This window comes from Erinaceus europaeus, chromosome 5 (genome assembly GCF_950295315.1).
Source record: "Erinaceus europaeus chromosome 5, mEriEur2.1, whole genome shotgun sequence".
Lineage (NCBI taxonomy): Eukaryota > Metazoa > Chordata > Mammalia > Eulipotyphla > Erinaceidae > Erinaceus > Erinaceus europaeus.
This window is the reverse complement of record NC_080166.1, coordinates 121,625,426-121,641,287: the sequence shown is the minus strand read 5'-3', so window position 1 is coordinate 121,641,287 and position 15,862 is coordinate 121,625,426. Positions and strand designations below refer to the sequence as shown.

Sequence of the window (15,862 nt, the reverse complement as noted above, 5' to 3'; positions counted from 1 at the left end):
GGAACTAACCTATGACCTGCAGATTCCTCTCCTAAAGGTACACCCAAAGAAAATAAGCACAGGTAGTGGTGCACCAGGTTAAGTGCACATAGTACGAAGTGCAAGGATACCTGTTTGAGCCGTGTTGTGTGTGCATGTGTGTGGTGTGTGTGTGTCACTTCACAAGTGGTAAAGCAGGTCTGCTGATGTCTATCTTTTCTCTCTTCCTCTCTATCTTCCCCTTTCCCTGTCAATTTCTTTCTGTCCTACCCAATAAAAACAGAAATGGCTGCCAGGAGCAGTGGATTTGTAGTGCTGGCACTGAACCCCAGCGATAGCTCTGGAAACAAACAAATAAACAAATTAATTAAAAAATTTTTTAAAGAAAAGAAGCCCACCCATATAAAATGATCTTCAACACACATACTTTCATAGCAGCCCAGTTTGTAGTAGCCTAAACTTGAAGCAACCCAGATGTTCAACAACAGATAACTAAGAAAGTTGTCATATATGTATCCTGTAGTTCAGAAAGTGAACATATGAGCAAGGGGTAGCAATAAAGTTGGAGAACAGGGACTTGATTACTAAATAGGTATGAAATAAAGAGGAAAGCTAAAATAACTTCCAGGTTGGGTAAATAGTGAACTGTAGAACTTCTTGGCATGTTGTAAGCGTCTAACAACAAATACTGAACATGAAGTGGTTTGGAGTTTCCTGGCATGGAAGCAGGTCCATTTAAATTCTTCAGCTTTTTCACTTCAATTGCTGTCTTAGCCAGTCCAGAGTTTGAAGACTAGGGAAAAGATCTGTGGGTGCTTTTGTCAGTGTTAATTTTCTGATTAATGGTAGGTGTTCATCATTTTGAACTCTCACTAGATACGTAAATTTGTATTTATTTTTTCCTTCTTACACATTTTATTTTGGAAATGTCTTTGAAGTAATTTGACTTAAGACTTCCGACATAAAAACGTCATCTTTGACTTATTCTGGAAAAAACAGCTAGGAAATAATAATCTAAAGGACGTGTTCTGATTTCTGTATCATTAATTTAAATATTCTGCTTGGGATTCAAGTTAAAGAATCAAGTGAAACAGTACACACTGAGTCTAGCTGTGACTGATGTTTTGTAGAATTGGGCTAATAGGACGTTGTAGCTTATGTATATAGTTCTTTGCAGGTCAGCATCAGATCTAGATTACTGCTTTAAGTTCAAAATACATTTATAATTTCAGAGTTGGCCTTCATGAAGGCATTCTCATTTTTAGATAATAGGTTTATCAGCTGGTTTATGTGTATTTTCATCTTGAGATACTTCATAAGAGTAGGAATTAGAGACAAAAGTGATCCAGAGAGCCACCAAACAAGTCTTACAAGTTCAGTAATCTGAATTATGAGCAAATTTGGCTTATGAGCAAATTTGGCATTGTAGTAGTTTGCACTGTCTCTGCTTGATGGTCATAAGAATATATTCACTGTTCATTATAATCAGGTATCTGCTGTCTCAGAATTGAACTTTTCTGTAGATACTGGTTCAAGAACAGTTTTACAGGTATTACAGAAATTATATCAGATTAGTATAGGTTATCTTACACATGATATAGGTTATTATACAAATAGTATGTATCTATGGCAATTGTCATTTAGATAATTTAGACTTTTAGAAGTACTAAAAATATATATGTAGAAGTATTACTATACCTTATTTAATATGTAGGAGATACTAAAGAATATAAATGTGTGCCCTCTTATTTTATGAGATAGTTGGAAATGATTTATTCTCCATTTTGGGAGTCTAATTATGATAATCACTATATTTCCTCTCTGTAGTTTGTTGTGCTTCTTCTCTTGACATTGTCACTCAATTTTCATTTTTTTTTTGTTTTGTTTTTAATCTTTAAAGCTTTATCTGTCAATGAGAAAGAGCAGGGAAAAGAGAACCAGAGCAGGACTCTGGCACATGCGACGCCAGGGATTGAACTGAGGATCTCATGCCTGAGAGTCCAACACTCCATCCACTGTTCTACCTTCTGGGCCACTGTAAAGCATAGATTTTTATACAAAAGTTCAAATGTCTACTTTTGCTATTCTTTAGTTTGAATAATTAAAAGGTAATAGGTCTTGAATGCTTCAGATGTTACTTGAAACTTCAGGTAGTTTTTCTTTTAAGGTTCTCTGTACTTGTTCATAGAATTGTAGGATACCAGTTCTAAAAATAAAGGACTTCTGAAAGTTGATTATCTGTACTGCCAGAGAAGTTTCAGGTGAGCACTAACAGGTGGAGCATGGGAGTTTGAATCCCTATGTGTGTGTTTGCAAGTAAAAAACAAACAAACAAAAAAAAACCCTCTTTGTTAACTCAAATAGCTAGAATAGGACAGACAGTTCATTCATATGACTCATTTATGACTGCTGAAACTGCCTCAGAGTTATTTATATGGTATTTGCAAATCCTGAACAGAACTGATGTAGCTTTGTATTGGGGCTTTCTGGAGTCAGACTGTCTGGGTTTGGGAGCCCAAGCTTGCTTCTTTTCAGCCATGATTATGTTTCTTTATACATAAAGCATATATATTATAAGCATAATGTATTATGTAAGGATAGTGCATTGTAGTCAAGTAATTAAACAACTTTTGTCATGGCCAAGCAGGTGGCTCAGTGGCTTAGAGCTCAGGGCTTATATTAATGAAGCCCTAGGTTCAGCCCTCAGCAACACATAGGCTATAGTGGTTCTCCAGTTCCATTTCTGTTTTTCATAAAAATAAATGTTAAAAAAACTTGTAATATAAGACAACAAATGACATAAACTGTAGAACTATGGTTCATTTTTTTTTTCATGAAACACCCTACAAAACTGATTTCATATTAAAAAATAGTACTATGAGCAATCAGTAACATAACTATACAGGGGCTGGGTGGTGGCGTACCTGGTTGAGCGTACATGTTACAGTGTGCAAGGGCCCGGGTTCGAGCCCCTCGTCCCCCCCTGCAAGGGGAAAGCTTTGCAAGTGGTGAAGCAGGCCTGCAGGTGTTTCTCTCTGTCTCTCTCCTTTCCTACCACCCCTTCCCTCTCAATCTCTTGCTGGCTCTATCCAATAAATAAATAAATAAATAAATAAATAAATAAATAATAAAAAAACATAACTATACAAAGCCAAAGCTATTTACTCCTCCCTGATTACATATTTCTGTATGTATAATGTGCATATGTATAAGTACATATGTCTTTAATATGCTTGAGTGCACAAAAAATCAGAGAAAGTATATATTTGTGTTCCCTGTATAACTACATATAAAATAGATCATGTTTACCTTATGTAAGTGCCAGAGTCTGTGTGATAAGGACTTTAACATGTATTTAAGTATTGACTTAGCATAGGATATGACATTTGGAAAGTCCTTGATATTATTATCATCACCATCTTGTATGAAACCAATTTCTTTTCTTACCAGGAAGTCACATTTATTGAATATTTACTTGTGATGAAATGAGCTTTTTGGTGTTTTGGAAAATTGGTGGCAGTATATTTCCCACTCTTCTTCTCATTAGATGACACTGGATTTGCTCTAAGAAGTAGGAAAACACGGGGCTTCAAATACACTTGCAGAATATTTTTGCAGATGATATGAAAGTCTCAAATATAAAAGTTATTCTTTATGTTGTTGCAAGATTTAAGTCTACATTCTGGCCATATGCTGTCTTGTGAGGACAGACTCCCTGGTACCCTCTTTTGCCCCCACCCAGTCTGAATTTTTTTTAGATTTATTTATTTATTCCCTTTTGTTGCCCTTGTTTTATTGTTGTAGTTATTATTGATGTCGTCATTGTTGGATAGGACAGAGGGAAATGGAGAGAGAAGGGGAAGACAGAGGGGGAGAGAAAGACACCTGCAGACCTGCTTCACCACTTGTGAAGTGACTCCGCTGCAGGTAGGGAGCTGGGGGCTCGAACCAGGATCCTTAAGCAGGTCCTGTGCTTTGAGCCATGTGCGCTTACCAGTCTTGAGTTTTTATGCTGGATACTTTTGGACACTATATCTTTCTGTCTGTTAAAATGCTTGCTTTCTATGTGTATCTATTTAATTACAATAAAACTGTATCTAATTTTACCTTATGTATAATTGGGAATGGTGAAAGGAAGCACTGAAAATTAGGCTGTTTTCCATAGTTCTCCCATGTGGTGCCAGGAATTGGCCCCAGATCTCAGGCATTATAGGATGTACACTCGTACTGGGCCATCTCCTGGCCCGTTTACTTTTTTTTGTATATAAAATTAAGTTGAAAATGCTGTTCAAGAGGCCAGGTGGGAGCATACCTGGTTAAGTGCAAGGACCCAGGTTGGAACCCCTGCTCCCCACCTGCAGTGGGGATGCTTTATGAGTGAAGCGGGTCTGTAGGAGTATATTTTTCTCTCTTTCTCTGTCTCCTTTTCCCCTCACAATTTCTCTGTCTTATCAATTAAATAGAAAAGAAAAAGCTGCTCAAATACATGGCATGTTGTCAATCTGTGCAAGACCCAGTATTTAAATTTTTTTATCTTTCACAACTCTCTTCTGTTAAAATAACCTTTATTTTTTACTTATTTAGTATATAACCTTTCAATCCATTTGTTTTAGCTTAAATACCTTTATTACATGCTTTTACTCATGAAAATACTGTACTGTGTATGATATATAATAAATATACAATATATTTTTTCTGCTGTATTCTTTTTATTTTTTATTTATTTTAAAAAAGGAGACATTAACAGAACAGGATAAGAGGGGTACAAATCCACACAATTCCCACCACATCTCCGTATCCCATCCCCTCCCCTGATAGCTTTCCTATTCTTTATTCCTCTGGGAGTATGGACCCAAGGTCATTGTGGGATGCAGAAGGTGGAAGGTTTAACCTGAGCACTGCTCAGCTCTGACTTATGGTGGTGTGGGGGATTGAACCGATTTAGAATTTTTTTTAAACAAAATTGTAATATAAACTTGGTTTGTTTAAAAAGTTTGTTTCTGTTTTATTATATTTGGATCCAACTAATTCTTTTGGACACATAGTCTCAGTGTATACCTATACTATATCATATATATATATACATATATATATATATATATATATACACACACACATACACACGCACATATAAAACATACAGTATGCACACCTAGTACAGTTCTCTATTTGCTTCCACACATTTGTCACTTTTGCAACTTTACGAAGAGTTATTTTGCAGTATATAATCAGGAAAGAAGCCACTGATGTAGGAAATAGGCATACGTAATATTACAATATTTCAGATTTCATTATTATTATTATTATTATTTTGCTTCCAGGGTTATTGCTGGAGTTAGGTGCCTGCACCGTGAATCCACTGCTTCTGGAGGCTATTTTTTTCCCCTTGTATTATCGTTGTGCTTATTGTTATTGCTGTCTGTTGTTGGATAGGAAAGAGAGAAATAGAGGAGGGGAAGACAGAGAGGGAGAAAGACACCTAAAGACCTGCTTCACTGCTCTCAAATGACCTCCCAGCAGGTGGGGAATCCGGAGCTCGAACCGGGATCCTTATGCTGGTCCTTGCGCTTTAAGCCATGTGCGCTTAACCCGCTACTACCGCCCGACCCCCTCAAAGTTCTTTATAACTGATTCTCCACACAAGGTAAAAATGAGTTTTAAATAGGATTCTTAATAAGTTTAGCTTGAATTTCTTGAAACAATGCATTTGAGATATATTCATTTCTAGGAAGCAATATAACTTTGTAGGACTTGGCATTTACTTAAGTTGACACTTCAGAGCTACCAGTAATCTTGAAAGTAACTTCTGTTGAACTATCTTGTTCATTGTATATAACAAGGATTATTAAGTGCCAATCAGAGGAACTCCTTCATCCCCATTCCCAAGAAATCCCCTCAAATCTATTTATAGAATTAGTAGTTATAATACTCTTTAAATAAACCTATGTCATTAAAAAATTCAAATTTGTGGATTTCATTTGTCTGAATTATCAAAAGAGCAGAGCCTATCTTAATATAATTTAAGGGATCTTGTACAAGATCTGACAGGGCTAGTTAGATTCATAAGAGAGCTGCCAGGAGCAGTGGGTTTGTAGTGCAGGCACCCAATGACTCTGGAAGCAAAAAAAAAAAAAAAAGGAATTCTTAGATTTTGTGGATTATTCTACATGGTGCTTCCTATTTCTTTCCTTCAAAGAATTACCTATCTACATTTATTGTCTTGTTATATATGTTGCATTCACTCCTCAGCTTTCTGTATGTAGATTCTTGCTACCATATTCCATCACTGCAACCATTTTTGTCTAGTTCACTATCCAGTGGTCATTTCATTGTTAAATTCATGATCACAGCATAGGAGAGTTCGCAAGACCAGCGCTGTTTTCATATCAGAGCATTGGTATTATTTCCCGTTTATTTTATTTATTATTTAATTATAGTTATTTATTTTATACTGTTTATTTTTATTTCTTCACGGTCTGTATTTATCCTGTCATAGACTTAACCTAATTTTATATTGGAGTGGTTATATTTTTCTATACTAGTAGACACAGAAAACAATGTAAGGGAACTATGTTGTATGTCTGGTACCTGTCATTACTGTGGATAGTACATGCTAATAACACATGTTAAGTCTCTTTGAAAGTGGGAATATGAGGACTGTGTTTTATATTATATTTTATACTTGAGTGATGTATTCATTTCCCTTCTTATTCCCCTAATATCTGCATGGGTTTTAGAAAGCAAATTTTATTTTATATGTGCTTGCATCACTGCAAGTACACATAAACACACCCATATGCACACTCATTGGAAGTATATACTTAGAGCAGAAAAAGTCTTGTTACCTGAAGCCAAAAGTGTTCACTTCACAATCTCTCTTTAGATAGGACAGGGAAAATTTGAGAGAGGAGCAGGAGATAAAGAGGGAGAAAGAAAGATATACACCTGTAGACTTGTTTTGCCGCCAGCATCCCTGCTGCAGGTGGAGAGCTGGAACCTGAATTCTTGTGTAGGTCCTTGCACTTAGTACTGTGTGCACTTATCCAGGTGTGCCAGAGCATGGCCCCCAGAATCTCTTTCTTCTATAAACAACTGTGGAGACATGGATAAGTCTTTTTTTTTTTTTAATTAAAAAAAAATTTATTTTTCCTTTTGTTGCCCTTTTTTTTTATTGTTGTTTTTATTGATGTCATCGTTGTTAGATAGGACAGAGAGAAATGGAGAGAGATGGGGAAGATAGAGGGGGAGAGAAAGTTAGACACCTGCAGACCTGCTTCACCGCCTGTGAAGCAACTCCCCTACAGGTGGGGAGCGTGGGCTCGAACAGGGATCCTTTTGCCGGTCCCTGTGTTTTGCGCCACATGCGCTTAACCTACTGCGCGACCACCCGACTCCCTGGATAAGTCTTTTTATTCCTTTGTATCTAACTTTCCTCCAATAATGAGATTGGGCTTGATTATGCAAAAATAATTTCATTGCTGTTTTTGTTTATTTTATTTACTGTTTTCCTGTATGACATTATATGATTGGATCCATGTGGAAAGTGTAAAAAGTATGTTAAAAATATAGTTAGTGGGATTCGGGCGGTAGCGCAGCGGGTTAAGCGCTGGTGGCACAAAGCTCAAGGACTCACAAAAGGATCCCGGTTTGAGCCCCCGGTCCCCCTCCTGCGGGGGAGTCGCTTCACAGGTGGTGAAGCAGGCCTGCAGGTGTCTACCTTTCTCTCCCCCTCTCTGTCTTCCCCATCTCTCTCCATTTCTCTCTGTCCTATACAACAACAACGACATCAATAACTACAACAATGAAAAACAACCTGGGCAACAAAAGGGAAAATAAATAAATATAAAAAATTTTTTTTAATATAGTTTGTATTTCTGACAGTCTCTATCCAGTAAATAAAGAAAATAAAAAATACTTCTTAAAAATATACTTTGTAGTTTTATTAGAAATGCATATAAATGGATATTTTTGTTCATTGAAGTATCTTTGTCTTTACAGGAAAGATGACAAAGACTATGCTTTAAAGCAAATAGAAGGAACTGGGATTTCTATGTCAGCATGTAGAGAAATAGCGGTAAGTGAAATATCATTAGCTGACCTATGAGTGCCAACTGTGTAGATCTTTGAATAATATTTGCCATGTTCATACAATGCTAATTGAAATTTTGTTATTGTTCATATAAATTGTAGAAATTTTATAGGTACTTCTGACAACTTTCTATTTAAATTCATTTATTTATGATTTTATCAGCCTCAGTTATTTATAGAAATACATTTTTCCAATAAATATTACTAAATAGTTAAAGGTCCAATTACAATAATTTCACTGAGTAAAGTAAAAGTGTGTGTGTGTGTGTGTGTGTGTGTGTGAGATATCAGGTTTGAAGTCTTTTTCCATTGAATTCTTTTGACATCATCCTAAAAAATTAACTTAATGAGCAAGTGTAGGACTGTTTCTAAGGTCTGTTCTAGTCAATAGATCTCTAAATCTTACCATAGCAATACAGAATTGTTAATATTCCCATAGTATATTTTCACTTCTGTAATGATTCTCCATCTTACTGTAGATTTAGTAGTTTGTTTTTGGATAGATGTCATTGGCTTCTTTATCTTTTCACTTAATTTTGTCTTTCTTTTTACCTTCTTCATGTAGGACATTAGATCAGTGATTTTTTTTTTAAATACTCCAAGTACCAAAACTGCATTTGCTTCTAAGCTGTGTTTTTCTTACACAACACAAATTTTGTTGTTTTGTATTTTTATCATGTAGTATTAAATATTAAAAAATTTTGACTCATGGGTATGGATTTTTAGAAATAATGTGTTTAATTTTTAAATATGTGACACCTCGTGTGTAATTTTTTGCTGTTTATTACTAATTCATTTTCACAATGTCAGAAAAAAGATATCCTACAATTATGGATAATGAAATAAGTATAGGCAAAATCACAGGATTTCTGGGCTTTATTTATAAGTAATCTAGGGTAAAGGTAAGATAGCAGTGAATGCTAGTATAATATAGATAAAATGAAACTATGAATGAATTGGCATTTGTTTTACTGTTCTACAAATATTGAAAAAAATTCTATAGTGAAAACTGAAAAGAAAAATTCTTAAAAAGAAAGAAAAAGAAAAATCCTCTTGTTCGGCAAATCTTATCAGATCTCTGCTTTCCACTTCCACTTCCCATTGTTCTCTGTGATCTGCACCCAACATAGCACTTACTACAAATTATAATTCCGAGGAGTTTCTCTATTTTAATTAATTAATTTATTTACTTTCACTTTTGCTGTCCTTGTTTTATTGTAGTAGTAGTTGTTATTGATGTCATCATTATTGGATAGGACAGAGAGAAATGGAGAGAGGAGGGGAAGACAGGGGGAGAGAAAGAGGGACACCTGCAGACCTGCTTCACCACTTGTGAAGCGACTCCCCTGCAGATGGGGAGTTGGGGGCTCAAACCGGGATCCTTATGCCAGTCCTTGCACTTTGCACCATGTGCGCTTAACCCGCTGCGCTACCACCCGACCCCCTAATTTCTTTTCTTATTATTATCTTTATTTATTGGCTAGAGACAGCCAGAAATCGAGAGGGAAGGTGGAGATATAGAGAGAAAAACAGACACCCACAGCACTGCTTCACTACTTGTGAAGCTTTCCCCCTGCAGGTGGGGACTGGGGGCTTGAACCCAGGTCTTTGCGCACTGTAACATGTGCGCTCAACCAGGTGCGCCCCTCCAAGGAGTTTCTTTTTGTTTGACTGCTTGTTGTTGGTTGTTCCTAACTTCACTCAACTGTAGTACATTAACTTTATCATGATGTCTATACTAGGTCTGATGCATCATATGACATAATTCAGTAAATAATTGTAAAAGGGAGGATGGAAAGAACTCTAAGAAATTTAATAAGTTAAGAACTGCGTATTTTTATCCTCACTCTATTGTAATTCCTTAGTTTTGTGTTTCTAGAATTACCTGCGCACAGGAATCTCTTTAGCTTAGTGACACTCAGACTTTGTATTAATAGACTATCAGGTATTTTAAGAGGTTGCCTTGTAGCGGGGTATGGACAGGAGAAGAGCAGAGCTAAAGGCACAGATACTGCTTTTGATACTCATACCTAATTTAACTGTGGTACCTCTTTTTAAAAATCAGTGTTCAAGAATTTGATTGAAGGTAAAGTTGCACATTTTAAAACTGAGATAATCTTAGAATAATTTCCATATGCTTTTACAGGAATTTCAGCACAGCTATCATCATACTTATGGTAAAGTTGGATTAATTTTTTTTGCCATGTTGAAAATTTTTAGTTTTAGAATTCAGTGCTTTTTTTATTCTTTTTTTTCTTTTTCCATTGCTAGCAGGTTTATTGATGGGGCTCAGTGCCTGCATAATGAATTCAGTGCTCCTGGCGGTCCTTCGTTCCTCCTTTCCTTCCTCCTTTCCTTCCATCCTTCCTTTCTCTCTCTTTTTTTTTTTTTTTTGAAAATTATAGATAGATAGATAGATAATTATAGATAGAAATTGAGAGAGGAGGAGAAGATAATGAGGGAGAAAGAGAGACATCTACATCTTCCCTGCTGTGAAACTTCTCCCCTGAAGGTGAGGGAGCCGGGGCTTGAACACAAGTCCTTCCTTGCACATGGTGATGTGTGCTTAACTGAGTCCACCAATGCTGTTGTTTTGAGAAATTTGTTTTCAGTGTTGTTTGGAGAAATTATTTTCTCACTTTGTTTACTGACAAGATAGTTTTAAATATTTTTGTTTACTTGAACTTTAAGGTTCAGGTTGCTAGATTGGGAATGAATTAAATGTATGATGAATCATGTATTAAAACATTTGTAGGGTAGGGGGTACATAGCATAATGGTTATACAAAGAGTCTTTCATATGTGAGGCTCCAAAGTTCCATGTTCACTCCCCTATAAGCTAAAAGCTGACCGGTGCTCTGGTTAAAAAAAAAAAAAAAAAAAAAATTCGAGCCCCTGGCTCCCCACTTGCAGGGGGGTTGCTTCATGGGCAGGAAGCAGGTCTGCAGGTGCCTCTCTTTCTCTCCCCTACTGTCTCCCCTCCTCTCAATTTCTCTCTGTACTATCCAACAACAACAGCAATTACAACATTAATAATGACAACAACAAGGGCAACAAAATGGGAAAAATGGCCTCCAGGAGTAGTGGATTCTTAGTGCAGGCACTGAGGCCCAGCAATAACCCTGGAGGCAAAAACCAAAACCAAAAAAAGAAAAAAAATGTGTTTTTAGCAGTGATCTTTGTACTCAAAACATCATGCTGACTTATTCCTTGTCTAATTAGAAATATGTTTAGTTGGTTTATGTGATAAGAAACATTGTATAAGGGGAGTCCGGCAGTATTGCAGCCGGGTAAGCACTGGTGGCGCAAAGCGCAGGGACTGGCGTAAGGATCCTGGTTCCAGCCCCCGGCTCCCCACCTGCAGGGGAGTCACTTCACAAGCGGTGAAGCAGGTCAACAGGTGTCTGTCTTCTCCCCTCTCTGTCTTCCCCTCCTCTCTCCATTTCTCTCTTTCCTATCCAACAACAACATTAATAATAACTACAACAGTAAAAAAAATGGGCAACAAAAGGGAATAAATATATATATTTTTTTCCTGCAGGATTATTGCTGTGCTCGGTGCCTGCACCATGAATCCACCGCTCCTGGAGGCCATTTTTCCCCCTTTTGTTGCCCTTGTTGTTGTAGCCTCGTTGTGGTTATTATTATTGCCATTGTTGATGTTGTTCGTTGTTGGATAGGACAGAGAGAAATGGAGAGAGGAGGGGAAGACAGGGGGAGAGAAAGACACCTGCAGACCTGCCTTGCTGCCGGTGAAGAGACTCCCCTGCAGGTGGGGAGCCGAGGGCTCGAACCGGGATCCTTACGCCGGTCCCTGCGCTTTGCGCCATGTGCGCTTAACCCACTGCACCACCTCCCGACCCCCAAATATTTTTTTAAAAAAGAAAACATTGTATAAAGTTATTTAAGCCTGTCATTGTTATTATTTATTTCCCCCATTTTGTTGCCCTCGTTGTAGTTATTGTTATTGTTATAGCTATTGTTGTTGGATAGGACAGAGAAATTGAGAGAGGAGGGGAAGACAGGAGAGAAAGATAGAAATCTGCAGACCTGCTCCACAGCTTGTGACGCCCTGCAGTTGGGTAGCTGGGGGCTTTGCACCATGTATGCTTAACCCGCTGTACCCCTATTTTTATTTTTTAAACTAGAGTACTACTCAACTCTGGTTTATGGTAGTGTTGGGAATTAAACTCATATATGTCAGCCTCAGGAATAAAAGTCTTGTTTAATATGATTGCTCAAGTTCTACTTATTACAAGGAGGTAAGTTGTACTTAAGTGTCAACAGCTGTCTTATAAATCACTATTATTTTTTAAAATAAATGAAAAGGAAAGTCTTTGTGTAACGAAGTTTTTTTTTTGTTAAGTAAAATCTTTAATAAGGCAAAAGTAATATGAAATATTAAGGAGAAGTATTCTATGGGCTCTACATGGATTGATGAAATGCTAAAGTTATATTCACCAAAAATGAAAACTACATTATTCTATGTTATCTGAATGAAATTATAGTGTTATATGCAGCTGTTAGGGACACCAGCCAGATTGCCCAAGCGCTTTCATTGACTTTGACACTTAACTAGCTTTCTGGATTCAAAGTGATTATACTTTCCTTGTGTTTTGGTTTCATCATTTATAAAACAGGAATAATAACACATAGCATCTCATAGTATTTAGGTTGAGGAGCTAAGTACACTTTTTTTAGACTTAGTAAGCTCTGGGTAAATGTTAATTACTCTCACTAAATGTCAGTTACTAATTGTAGCCAGAGCATTAGAATGACCTGCTTAGTTTTGTCTCCTATTATAGGACTTTAGCAGAAGGTCTTAGCACTTTTTGTTTGATGGTAGCTAGTGAAGCATCTACCGTAGTGCCTGGCTTGTGGTAGGCATTTGGTATATGATAACTCTGCCTAGTCTTTTGGAAGTGCTTCAGTATATTTACTTAGAAGTAATTTCCTGCTAAAACTGTCATTTCCAGCTCCCAGTCCAGTGACCCATCTCTAGATTTAACTCCCCCCCCTTCCCTTTCTCTTGCAAATACACTTACAATGTCTTCTTTACTCAGTGATAATTAACACTGCTGTAACAAAATAGTATTGACTTGGTGATTTAAGCAATAAGAGATGTATTGTCTCACTGGTAGAGGTTCTTAAGACCAAAATCAGGGTACTTGCAGAATTTGTTTCTTTTGAGACTTTCCTTGTTTTTTTAGTGGTGTCTCTTAAAATTCTTTCACTGTGGTGCCTTCTTTGTGCATCACCTCCTCTCCTCTCTATTCTTATTTCTTCGGAGATAGTCATCATTCAGGTTGGATTACACCCTAATGAACTCATTTGAATTTAAGTAGCTTTTCAAAAATCACTTCATTTGGGAAATAATGATTACAAGATGTCACGTTGAGTAGTTTTTTTTTAAAAAAATTTTTTATTTATAAAAAGGAAACATTGACTACCATAGAATAAGAGGGGTACAACTCCACTTAGTTCTCACCACCAGAACTCTGTATCCCACCCTCCCACCCCAGGATAGCTTTCCTATTCTTTAACCCTCGGGAATATGGACCCAAGGTCTGGCTTCTGTAATTGCTTCTCCAATGAACATGAGTGTTGACAGGTTGATCCATACTCCCAGCCTGCCTCTCTCTTTCCCTAATGGGGAAGGGCTCTGGGGAAGTGGAGCTCCAGGAATACATTGGTGGGGTTGTCTGTCCAGGGAAGTCTGGTCGGTGTCCTGCTAGCATCTGGAACCTGGTTGCTGAAAAGAGAGTTAACATACAAAGCCAAACGAATTGTTGACCAATCATGGATCTAAAGGCTGGAATAGTGTAGATGAAGAGTTGGGGGCCCCTCCATTTTGTCGATACCTTGTAGGCATATTTTAGTTATATTCCAAAGGGCCTGTTGCTATCCTGGCTTTTTTCTTTTTCTTTTCTCCTCTGAGCCTGAAATCTGATATGCCGGTGGATCCAAGTTACTGCCTGGGGAGATGATGTCATGGTTGGAATAAGGACCAGAAAGCTGGATCTCAGGGAGTTGAGTAGTTTCTTAACTCCCCATGTTATGCACCACACTCAGTGCCAACTGGTCTTCCTCCACCATTGTACACTGGGTCCTTCTCAACCCCTTCCCACCTCCTTAATTTAGAGTCAGTCCCTGAATCTGTTGCAAAAGTGCAGAGCTAGTCCAAATTCTCCCCCTGCCCCTGAATGTTCCATTTTCTTTCAAGTTCCACTTGAGAACCCATTTTATTCTTCCTTCTCCTGGCATATCTCATTTAACTACTTCAAGTTCCTAATTGTTTTGGTTAAACCCTAACTCCAATGAGATAAATCACTGTTTCAGGTCCTGAGGGTTAAGATAAAAAAAAAAAAAAAAAAAAGAAAATTTGGGCTAAATGATTTAGTCAATACTGTACCTATAGAAACTTACTAGTAAAATCATTGCTCATAAAGATTTATTTTCTTCTTTGTTTTTTCCTTTTTTTTTTTTTTTTTTAAATCAGAGATCAACTCTGGTTTATGGTGGTGCAGGGAATTGAACCTGGGCTTTGGAACCTCAGGCAGAAGAGTCTCTTTGCATAATCATTATGCTATTATGCTGTCTACACACTCCCAAGATTTGTTTTCTAACAAATCAGGTAGATTCATTTAAAAATAGAAGTGGATTAGTTTTATGATGAAAGCAGTTATCATAATCATTACCATTTCAGGTTTTTTTTTTTATCAGAAGCTAAAGTTAGTGTGCTCTGTTTGGTTTATTCTTGAATTAATTTATTCATATGCTTACCATATCTTTAGTGAGCATCAACCAGATGCCTTGCTGTGCACTCAAAGCTAACAGTACACAAGTGAGCAAATAATATCCTACAGCACAACCTAGTATTTATTTTAAACACCTGTCACTGGGCTTCCCTCAGGCTGTTAATTTTAACAGATTTGGTATTAGTCCACACATAAAATAATATTATTATTTTTGTCCAGGGTACTGTATAGCTCTAACACTGGTACATGGGATGGAACTGGTGGTCTCTTACATTCAAGACGTGTGCTGTTGCACAAGCACAAATGTTAATTAATTTTAAGTTTTGGGGTTTGTTTGTTTTTTTAGAGATTTTATTTATTTATTAATGAGAAAAATAGGAGGAGAGATAGAAAGAACCAGGTATCATTCTGGCACATGTGCTGCCAGGGATTGAACTCGGGACCTCATGGTTGAGAATCCAATGCTTTATCCATTTCACCACCTCCTGGACCACTTAATTTTAAGTTTCTATACTGATTTTAAACACTTCCTAGGAATGTAACCGCAAAGAAAATGTTATCCCTTAAAAATCACTATTTCCATATTTCTAAAATAGTAATGGAAATATCTCATAGGGCAGTTCATGATTGTGATAGTGCATATCATGTGCTTAGCACCATGCTTGGCATCTAGGAAGAGCTCAAAAAAATGTTTGCTACTGTAAGAGCCGGGCTGGTGGTAGTGCAGCGAGTTAAGCGCAATTGGAGCAAAGCTCAAGGACTGGCTCAAGGATACCATTTCAAGTCCAGGGCTTCCCATCTGCAAGGAGGTCCCTTCACAAGCAGGTCTTTCTCTCCCCCTCTCTGTTTTCCCCTCCTCTCTTGATTTCTTGCTGCCCTATCCATCAAAGAAAGCAGTAATGATAACAAAGATAACAACAACAATAAACAACAAGGGCAATAAAAGGGAAAAAGAAGCCTCCAGGAGCAGTGGACTGTAGTGCAGGCACTGAGCCCCAGCAATCACCCTGGAGGCAAAAAAAAAAAAAAAAGAAAGAA

The 15,862-nt window shown here is 37.3% G+C and overlaps 1 protein-coding gene across 9 annotated transcripts in view; it reads left to right on the top strand.

The window, feature by feature from the left end:
• Positions 1 to 15,862, top strand: part of CDK8 (cyclin dependent kinase 8) — a 243,254-nt gene that overhangs the window by 26,274 nt on the left and 201,118 nt on the right. For all 9 annotated transcript variants that reach the window (XM_060191713.1, XM_060191714.1, XM_016190607.2 and 6 more), the window contains one exon: positions 7,978 to 8,053. In XM_060191713.1, coding sequence (XP_060047696.1) covers positions 7,978 to 8,053 — 76 coding nt within the window. The remainder of the gene's footprint in view (positions 1 to 7,977; positions 8,054 to 15,862) is intronic.